Here is a 10693-nt window from a genome sequence, read left to right as displayed (position 1 = left end):
TGCCCACCTCGGCCTCCCAAAGTGCTGGCATTACAGGCATGAGCCACACTGTGCCCGGCCTATGTAGCCTTTAAATATGTTTCTATTTAAAACCTAGAAGATATGTATGATAAATGAAAACAGGATACAAAATGTGAGGATACAAAGTAGTACATGTAATATGGTTATGATTTTAAGTAAAGTTGTGGAAATAGAAGACAACAAGAAATTAGACAATATTGTGATTAATATCTGTCATCCTGTTTTCTTTTTATTGTGTATTTTCCATGTAAGAAGAAAAAGACTAGTGACGTATTTGAGGGAAGAAAATTTAAACTACTTTCTGTGTGAAGCGATTTCATGCCTTTTCCAATGACTAAAAACAATAGCTTCAATTCAGTTGTTAAAAATGAATTTGGGCTGGGCATGGTGGCTTACACCTGTAATCCCAGCACTTTGGGAGGCCGAGGCAGACAGTAATTACTTGAGCCTAGGCATTCAAGACCAGCCTGGGCAACATGGCAAAACCCCATCTGTACAGAAAAGACCCCCCCAAAATTAACCAGGCATGGTGGTATGCACCTGTAGTCCTAGCTCCTCAGGAGGCTGAGGTGGAAGGATGGGTTGAGCCTGGGAGGTCAAGGCTGCAGTGAGCTGAGATTGGACCACTACACTCCAGCCTGGGCAGTGGAGCAAGACCCTGTCTCAAAAAAAAAAAAAAAAGTTTTCTGACTTAGAAAAAAGGAAGAAGAAAATATGTAGGCTTAAACGCCACAGTTATTAATTCAGTGAAGCCAAGGGGCAGCTACCTAGTTGCCCTCTCTCTCTAATTGTGGAAAAATACACGTAACACAATTTACCATCTTTTTTTTGAGAAAAGGCTGGAGTGCGGTAGTGTGATCTCAGTTCACTGCAACCTTGACTCCTGGGCTGAAGCAATCTTCTTGCCTCAGCCTCCTTAGTAGCTGAGACTACAGGAGCATACTACCATGCCCAGCTAATTTTTTATTTTTTGTGGAGATGGGTTCTGTGTTGCCAGGTCTGGTCTCTCCTGGGCTCATGTGATTCTTGGGCCTCAGTTTCCCAATGTGTTGAGATTATAGGCGTGAGCCACCAAACCTGGCCATATTAACCTTTTTTTTTTTGAGACAGAGTCTTGCTCTGTCACTAGGCTGGAATGTAGTGGTACGATCTCAGCTCACTGCAGCCTCTGCCTCCCGATTCAAGCGATTCTCCTGCCTCAGCCTCCCGAGTAGCTAGGACTACAGGTGCACACCACCACGCCTAGCTAATGTTTGTATTTTTAGTAGAGACGGGGTTTCACCATGTTGGCCAGGATGGTCTTGATCTCTTGACCTCGTAATCCATCCACCTCGGCCTTCCAAAGTGCTGAGATGACAGGCGTGAGTCTCCGCACCTGGCCATATTAACCATTTTTAAACATACAGTTCTATAGTGTTAAGTACATTCATAGTGTGTACGACCAATGTCCAGAGCTTTTTTTTTTTTTTTTTGGAGACAGTCTCCCTCTGTCACTCAGGCTGGATTGCAGTGACACAATCCCACTCACTGCAACCTCCGCCTCCCAGGTTCAAGCAATTCTTGTGCCTTAGCCTCCCAAATAACTGGGATCACAGGCACCCGCTACCACCCCTGGCTAATTTTTTTTGTATTTTAGTAGAAACCATGTTGCCCACGCTGGTCTTGAACTCCTTAGCTCAGGCAGTCCACCTGCCTTGGCCTTCCGAAGTGCTAGGATTATGGCCTTGAGCCACCACACCCAGCCCAGAACTTTTTCATGCCCATTAAACAGCAACTCTCCATTTCCTCCTTCCCCTAGTCCCTGATAGCCACCATTCTACTTCCTGTTTCTATGGAGTTTGCTACTCTAGATACATCAAATTAGTGGAATCATAAAGTTTTTGTGTTTTTATGACCGGGTTATTTCACTTAGCACAATATGCTTAGGGTTCATCTATGTTGTAGCATGTGACAGGAGTTTCTTCCTAAGGCTGAACAATATTCCATTGTATGTACAGTCACTATTTTATTTATCCATTAATCCACTGATGAATATTTGGGTTGCTTCCACCTTTTGGCTATTGTGAATAATAATGCTGCCCTGAACATAGGTGTACAAATGCTCTGAGACCCTGCTTTCAGTTCTTCTGGATGTATACACCAACAAGTGAAATTGCTCTGTTTGAGGGACTGCCATAGCATTTTCCATAATAGCCGTACCACTTTATATTCCCACCAGCACAGTAGTGTACAAGGGTTCCAGTTTCTCCATATCCTTGCCAACACTTGGTATTTTCTGTGTCTTGATATTACCCATTCTAATGGGTATGTATGAGGTGATATTTCATTGTAGTTTTCCGTGCATTTCCTTAATAGTTAGTGATATTGAGCATCTTTTCATATGCTTTCTGGCTAGCCCTCTCTTTTTTTTTTTGCCTTTCCAGATAACCTTTAAAAACATTAAATTCTATCTAAATCTTTTACCAGCTGCTTTGTTAGTGGTTCTCTCCCTATTTGCTGTATTTGATCTCTCATAGCTCATTTATTCTCAATCTTACCCGGCCTGCATATCCTGAAGTTGATTATCTAAGTTTTCTAGAACCTATTTAGAACTTCCTTAGGTATAATTTTATTTATTTGTTCAACTTTTACTCAGTAAATTCTCTCTATAAAAAACTATATGTGTACTTAGAAACTTCCGTAGAGACAGATATGTTTGTGTCCATAGATAGGAAGACTGTAATCATTCTTCAATGGGATAACATTTGAAAATTTAATCATCATAATTTATGTTCATATGTTCCTTTTGTTACATTTAAGCATGTTTTTGTGGACCAAAATTCAAAAAAATTACAGAATATGCAAAGTCCCCTTTCTATCTCTATACCATTGCTACCAGTTCTTTTCCAATGAGGCAACCAAATGATCAATTTTTATATGACTCTATAGTATACTTCAAATATTCTGTATCATATTTAATTTTAACTGACTTTTTCCCCCCTTATAGTTGATTATGGAAGATTCCCACAAGAGTACCACGTCAGAGACAGCACCTCAACCTGGTTCAGCAGTTCAGGGAGCTCACATTTCTCATATTGCTCAACAGGTAAGGGAGGGACCGGCCAAAATACTGAGCTTGTTAGGAATATTTTATATGCAGATTAATCTCTTGTTTCAGACTGATTATTAATGTGTTTTATTTTTATTTATTTATTTATTTTTTATTTTTATTTTTTGAGACAGATTTTTGTTCTAGTTGCCCAGGCTGGAGTACAGTGGCACAATCTTGGCTTACTGAAACCTCCGCCTCCTGGATTCAAGCAGTTCTCCTACCTCAGCCTCCCAGGTAGCTGGGACTACAGACATCTGCCACCACACCTGGCTATTTTTTGTATTTTTAGTAGAGATGGGGTTTTACCATTTGGCCAGGCTGGTCTCAAACTCCTGATCTCAGGTAATCCACCCACCTTGGCTTCCCAAAATGCTGTGATTACAAGTGTGAGCCACCACACCCAGCATTAATGTTAAAAAACAAAACAAAACAAAACAAAGGCCAGGCGCAGTGGCTCACGCCTGTAATCCTAGCACTTTGGAAGGCCAAGGCGGGCGGATCATGAGGACAGGAGTTCGAGAGTAGCCTGACCAACGTGGTGAAACCCAGTCTCTAATAAAAATACAAAAATTAGCCAGGCACAGTGGCGGTTGCCTGTAATTCCAGCTACTCAGGAGGCTGAGGTAGGAGAATCGCTTGAGCCTGGGAGGTGGAGTTGCAGTGAGCACAGACCATGCCACTGCACTCCAGCCTGGGCAACAGAGTGAGACTCCATATCATAAAATTAAATAAAAAATACAGTAGAAAACCAAGCAAAAAAGACTGTATAAAATGTTAAAATATAGGAAAAGAAGGTGGCCTTTAAATATCTTGTCAAGATCATTTGGTTTTATTTTCTTTTAAACTAAGTATATAGTCATCCCTCTATCTGCAGGAGATTGGTTCCAGGACCTCCCACAGATTCCAAAATCTGTGATGCTTAAAGCCCCTGATAGAAAATGGCATAGTGTTTGTATATAACCTACATATTTTCCTGTATACTTTAAATCATTTCTAGATTACTTTTAGTATCTAATACTATGTAAATGCTATGTCGTTATACTGTATGACAAGAAAAAAAATCTCTACATGTTCGATATAGAGAGATTTTTTTTCCTGAATATTTTCAGTCTGTGGTTGGTTGACTTCACGGATGTGAAACTCATGGATGCAGAACCCATGAATAAAGAGGCCTAACCGTATTCAGAGTTGTTTCCTTTGCTTTTGTTTTTCGAGATGGAGTCTCGCTCTGTCGCCTAGGCTGGAATGGAGTGGCACGGTCTCGGGTAACTACAACCTCCGCCTGGCGGGTTCAAGCAATTCTCCTGCCTCAGCCTTCCGAGTAGCTGGGATTACAGGCGCCTGCCACCACACCCAGCTAATTTTTTGTATTTTTGGTAGAGACTGGGTTTCACCATGTTGGTCAGGCTGGTCTCAAACTACTTCTGACCTCAGGTGATCCACCCACCTCAGCCTCCCAAAGTGCTGGGATTACAGGCGTGAGCCACTGCGCCCGGACAAAAAAGTTTTAAAAATTAGCTGGGTGTGGTGGCACTACAACACCTGGAGTTCAAGGCAGCAGTGAGCTATAGTCTTGCCACTGCACTCCAGCCTTGGGTGACAGGGTGAGACCCTATCTCCAAAAAAAAAAAAAAAAATTGCATGAGTGTAAGAGCCATTTAAAGTGCAAGATTAGACTAAGGGATTTTAATGTTAACAGAATACACAAAGTTCAGACTGTACATAGCAAATAACCTTTAAGAAACTATAACTTGCTGAGTTTTGCTGTTGTATCAAACAATACAAGTAAATGAAAATGCTATTAAAACACTACATATCTTTTCTAATTGCATATCTATGTGAGGGCGGATTTTCTTCGTATAATTCGACCAAAACAATGTATGATAACATAATGTTGAATCAGAAGAGATTTCAACTGTTTTCTTTTTCTTTGTTTGTTTGTTTGTTTATTTTTTGAGACAGAGTCTTGCTCTGTTACCCAGGCTGGCGTGCAGTTGTGTGATTTCGGTTCATTGCAACCTCTGCCTCCTGGGTTCAAGTGATTCTCCTGCGTCACCCTCCTGAGTAGCTGGGAATACAGGTGCCCACCACCACAGCCAGCTAATTTTTGTATTTTTAGTAGAGATGGGGTTTCACCATGTTGACTAGGCTGGTCTCAAACTCATGACCTCAAGTGATCCACCCACCTCGGCCTCCCAAAGTGCTGGGATTACAGGCATGAGCCACTGTACCCGGCTGATTTCAGCTGTTTTCTATTAAGCCAGATATTAAGGAAATTTGTGAAAATATAAAACAATGCCATTTCTCTCACTAATTTTTTTTTTAAATGTATTAATGGAAATAGGTATGGTAACATGTAACAGATTTGTTATTGTGTTTTGAAATGAACTGTTAACTTTTTAAATTTAATTTTAAATATAGTAAGTATTAATAAATATAACTCAAATAATTTTGGGGGATCCTCAGTAAGTTTTAAGAATGTTGAAAGGATTTGTGTGACCGGGCGTGGTGGCTCAAGCCTGTAATCCTAGCACTTTGGGAGGCCGAGACGGGTGGATCATGAGGTCAGGAGATCGAGACCATCTTGGCTAACACAGTGAAACTCCGTCTCGACTAAAAAATACAAAAAAAAAATACTAGCCGGGCGAGGTGGCGGGCGCCTGTAGTCCCAGCTACTCGGGAGGCTGAGGCAGGAGAATGGCGTAAACCCAGGAGGGGGAGCTTACAGTGAGCTGAGATCCAGCCACTGCACCCGAGCCTGGGCGACAGAGCGAGACTCTGTCTCAAAAAAAAAAAAAAGAAAGGATTTGTGACCAAAAGGTTTGAAAACCAGTGACCCAAAGGGTTAATCCTTTAAGCTTGATATATCCTTCTGATATTATTTGGCTATATCTGTGAAGAATAGCAGTGTCTTCTCCAAATGGTGCTAGAAAAATAAGGTGGAATCTTTCTTTATTTTCCTGTTAATAGAGCCCTTTACAGAAATGTTCTAATTCATTTGGCTTACTTATATATATATTTCAGTTATTTTGGTTAGATGTGACTCTTCTCCAAATTTCCTCAGAAGCATATTTATGGTGAGGTGAAATAAATACATTTCTTTTTTTTTTGAGACGGAGTCTCACTCTGTCGCGCAGGCTGGAGTGCAGTGGCCAGATCTCAGCTCACTGCAAGCTCCGCCTCCCGGGTTTATGCCATTCTCCTGCCTCAGCCTCCAGGTAGCTGGGACTTCAGGCGCCCGCCACCGCACCCGGCTAGTTTTTTGTATTTTTTTTTAGTAGAGACGGGGTTTCACCGTGTTAACCAGGATGGTCTCGATCTCCTGACCTCGTGATCTGCCCGTCTCGGCCTCCCAAAGTGCTGGGATTACAGGCTTGAGCCACCGTGCCCGGCGAAATAAATACATTTCTAGGTGGTAAATCATTTTATAGTGATTTTTTAAAATAATATGGCTGGCAGGCCGGGTGCAGTGGCTCACGCCTGTAATCCCAGCACTTTGGGAGGCTGAGGCGGGTAGATCACGAGGTCAGGATCAGCCTGGCCCAAATGGTGAAACCCCATCTCTACTAGAAATACAAAAATCAGCTGGGCATGGTAGCATGCAGCTTTAATCCCAGCTACTCGGGAGGCAGAGAACTGCTTGAACCGGGGAGGTTGCAGTGAGCCAAGATCGTACCACTGCACTCCAGACTGGGTGACAGAGTGAGACTCTGTCTCAAAAAAAAAAAAAAAAATGGCCGGCCACGATGGCTCACACCTATAATCCCAGCACTTTGAGATACTGAGGATCACTTGAGCCCAGGAGTTTGAGACCAGCCTGGGCAACATAGTGAGACTCTGTCTCTACTAAAAAATTAAAAAAGTTAGCAAGTTGTGGAGGCGTTTGTCTGTAGTTCTAACTACTCAGGAGGCAGAAGTGAGAGGACCACTTGAACCCCAGAGGTCAAGGCTGCAGTGAGCCGTGATTGCACCATTGCGCTCCAGGCTGGGTAACAGAGCGTGATCCTGTCTCAAAAAAAAAAAAAAAAAGTTACGTAAAGGAAACAGTTTTTTACAATAATTCAGTATAAACTGGGGATATAGCAGTGAACAAAAGTCTCAGCTCTCCTGGAACTTATATTCTAATTTTGGAGAGACAAGCAACAAAACGTATCAGTTTGTACTATGTGCCATGGAGACAAAGCAGGATAGGAGAGAGAGGGAGTTAGTGGTGGAGGACAGGGGACTTCTCTTTTTATACAAGGTAGTCAGAGACATACGTCTGAGGAAATACCTGTTCAATTATATGGACCAACAGTTGTAAAACTGTGAGACTAATATGTGCTTGATACGGTCAAGGAACACCAAGGTGGCCAGTGTGTTGGGAGAGGGACTGATAGAGGATGACGCAGAGAGGGTTGGGGTGCGAAGAGGGGAGAGTGCCAGATAATGCAGGCCATACGCCACTATAAAATTTTTGTGTTTTAATCTGGGTGACATGGGGAACCTTTAGAGTGTTTTGAGTAGAAACATTATCTGGCATATCTTAAAAGAATCCCTCAGACTGCTTTGTGGAGTAGAAACAGGAAAACCAGTTAGAAGGCATTACAGTAATGTACATGGGAGATGACAATGGCTTGGACCACTGTGGTAGCTGTGGTAGTGATGAGACAAAGTTAAGATTCTGGATATATATTGGTTGTAAAGCCAATAGTATTTGCTTTTGGATTGGATGTGGAGTTTTAAATAAAGGAAGGAGCCAAGATTGACGTCACAGTTTTGCTTTGAGCAACTGTAAGAATGAAATTACTTGAGCTGGGCGTGGTTGTGCATGCGTGTAATTCCATCTGCTTGAGAGGCTCAGGTGGGAGGACTGCTTGAGCCCAGGAGTTCCAGACCAGCCTGGGCAACATAGTGTAGACCCACCCTGTCTCAAAAAAAAAAAAATATATATATATATATATATATGTATATATATGTGTGTGTGTATATATATATGTATATATATATGTGCACACACACGTATATGTGTAACTGCCATTTATTGACAACACTGGAGGATGTTTTCCGTTTTCTTTTTGGAGAAATGTTGGCAATCAGGAATTTGGTTTTTAGGCATGTTATGTCTGTACTAGTATCTGTGTTGGTTTTCTGTGCTGCAGAACAAATCACCACAAAGCTAATAGCTTAAAACAACACACATTTATTATCTCACAGTTTTTGTGGGGTCAGGCATATCTTAACTGGGTTCTTTGGGGTCTCACACCAAACTGCAATTGAGGCATTGGCTAGGGCTGAATTTTTAGCAGGAGGCTAGACTAGAGAAGAATCTGCTTCTAAGCTCACTTAGTTTGTTGGCAGAATTCATTTCATTGTTGCTACAGGACTGAGTGCTTCAGTTTTTTGGTTGGTTCTTGGCTGGAGGCTGCCCGTAGCTCCTAATGGCCACCAGTAACTCCCTGCCATGTGATCCTCTCTGTATGCAGTTCACTACATGGCAGCCTGCTTCAAGTCCATCAGGAGAGTGAGAGCAAGGCTGCTAGCAAGACAGAGTCTTATACATAATATAATCAAAGGAATGACATCCCATTTCCTTGTGGTAAAACATGACATCCCATCATCTTTGCCTAATAAGGTTGGTTGGAAGCAAGTCACAAGTCCCTCCCACTCTCAAGGGGAGAGGTTTAGACAAAGTCCCAAACACCAGGAGCTGCAGATCATGGGAGCCACCCTAAAATCTGTTGGGCAGACCATCCAAGTAGATTTATCCAGGGGGCAGCTAGAAACATGAGTCTGGGGTCCAGGAGAGAGGTCCAGACTAGAAATCTAAATTTAGGAGCTGTGGCTATATAGGTGGTATTTATAATCATGGAATGATTTCTAGACTCCCCCTAGGATGTAGAAAGCTGGAAAGAATGTTACTCTTAAAACAAAAATATGTTGTATGTTCTATAAAATAATAACAAACTCATAGAGGTGGGGTGTGGGTGTGGCTCACCTGTGGCAGAGCACATTAGGAAAGCAGGGCTGCATACTAGCAGGAAAATTAATGAATTGCTAAAGTCCAAGCGTAGGCAAGCATGAGCATGTAAAATCCTTGGGAGCTGCAGACACAAAGACAGTGCATACCCTCTTGTAGGTTTTTCTCCGAGGACCTCCAACAGTTGCTTAGGAGAAAAATGGGGCTGGGGACACAAGGAAGACCAGAGAATGCCTTGGTAGGTGGTATAGGCCTACTTGGACCTTTTTTTCCTTTGGAAAAAAAATCTTTAAGCCACTGGGAGAAAGAGAATAAACCCTGTTTTCCATTGTGTCTGGGAAAAGTAAAAAGAAAAAGAAAACCCACAAACCCTGAGGGAATGGCAGGAAACTGTTAAGGGCTTAGACTGTTAGAGTTTTTCTGCCACTGGGAGAAAGCCCCAACCCCTGTAACCGAGAGACATAGAGCCTACCTGAGACTGAGACTGGACCAGGACAACAGAGAACCTCCCTGTTGCTGCTGTCAAGTCAAGCAATAGCAATCTACCCCTGGGGGAGGGACAAGAGTATGGAGAGAGACTCTTTGGGGCAGAAGCACAGATGAAGCCTAAGGCTGAGTATATGGCAAGAACAATGAGAAAAACCCTCTGACATACCAGCCCCACCCTAAGCAGAAAGTCACACTAGAGGAATTGGAAGCTGGTAGTACTCTTAAGGTAATTCAAACAACAACAAAATCCAAACCCAGCTCAATTGTTGAATAGATGACTCAACCCCTTCCCTACACCTACACACACACACACACACCCTAGTGAAGAGGTGTACCCTCTTGTTTTCCCATTTCTGAAGATAAATACTATTTACTTTAGTCTGTACTGTCTTACCCATGATGTCTATCATTCAGGCAAAAATTACAAAATACATACCAAAAGCACACAAAAAAACAACTCACTGTCAAAAAACAAAGCAATAAACAGAACCAGACTCAGGATAATAACCCAGCTTGGAACTATCAGAGAGTGAATTTCAAATAACAATGGATAATATGTTAAAGGCTCCAGTGGGAAAGGTAGAAAACATGCATGGACAGCTGGGGAATTTCAGCAGAGGGTTGGAAACTATATAAAAAAGTCAAATGGAAATGTCAGAAATAAAAATGGTGTGGTGGCTCACGCCTGTAATCCCAGCACTTTAGGAGGCCAAGGCAGGCAGATTGCTTGAGCTCAAGAGTTCAAGACCAGCCTGGGCAACATGGCAAGCCTCCATTTCTACTAAAATTACAAAACAAAACAAAACAAGCCAGGCATTGTGGTGCACACCATGTGGTCCCAGCTACTCAGGAGGCTGAAGTGGGAGGATTGTTTGAGCCCAGTGGGTAGAGGTTGCAGTGAGCCAACATCGCACCATTGCACTCCAGCCTAGGTGTCAAGAGTAAGGCCTTGTCTTAAAAAAAAAAATGGTGACACAGGTGAAGTACGTGTTTGGGTTTATAGTAGACTTGACACAGCTAAGAAAAGAATCAGTGAACTTGAAGATAGGTCAGTAGAAATTACCCACAGGTTTTTTTTTTTTTTTTTTGAGGCGGAGTCTCGCTCTGTCGCCCGGACTGGAGTGCAGTGGCCG

At 42.4% G+C, this 10693-nt stretch overlaps 1 protein-coding gene across 1 annotated transcript in view; it reads left to right on the top strand.

The window, feature by feature from the left end:
* Positions 1–10693, top strand: part of ATF1 (activating transcription factor 1) — a 72153-nt gene that overhangs the window by 27068 nt on the left and 34392 nt on the right. Inside the window, exon 2 of the mRNA XM_011936121.1 lies at positions 3008–3106. Within this exon, the coding sequence (XP_011791511.1) occupies positions 3014–3106 (93 nt within the window). The 5' untranslated portion in view covers positions 3008–3013. The remainder of the gene's footprint in view (positions 1–3007; positions 3107–10693) is intronic.

The sequence above is a fragment of the Colobus angolensis genome, unplaced genomic scaffold (assembly GCF_000951035.1).
Source record: "Colobus angolensis palliatus isolate OR3802 unplaced genomic scaffold, Cang.pa_1.0 Scaffold151, whole genome shotgun sequence".
In the NCBI taxonomy this organism is placed as follows: domain Eukaryota; kingdom Metazoa; phylum Chordata; class Mammalia; order Primates; family Cercopithecidae; genus Colobus; species Colobus angolensis.
The sequence above is the reverse complement of the archived record's forward strand: the minus strand, read 5'-3'. Positions and strand labels throughout refer to the sequence as shown.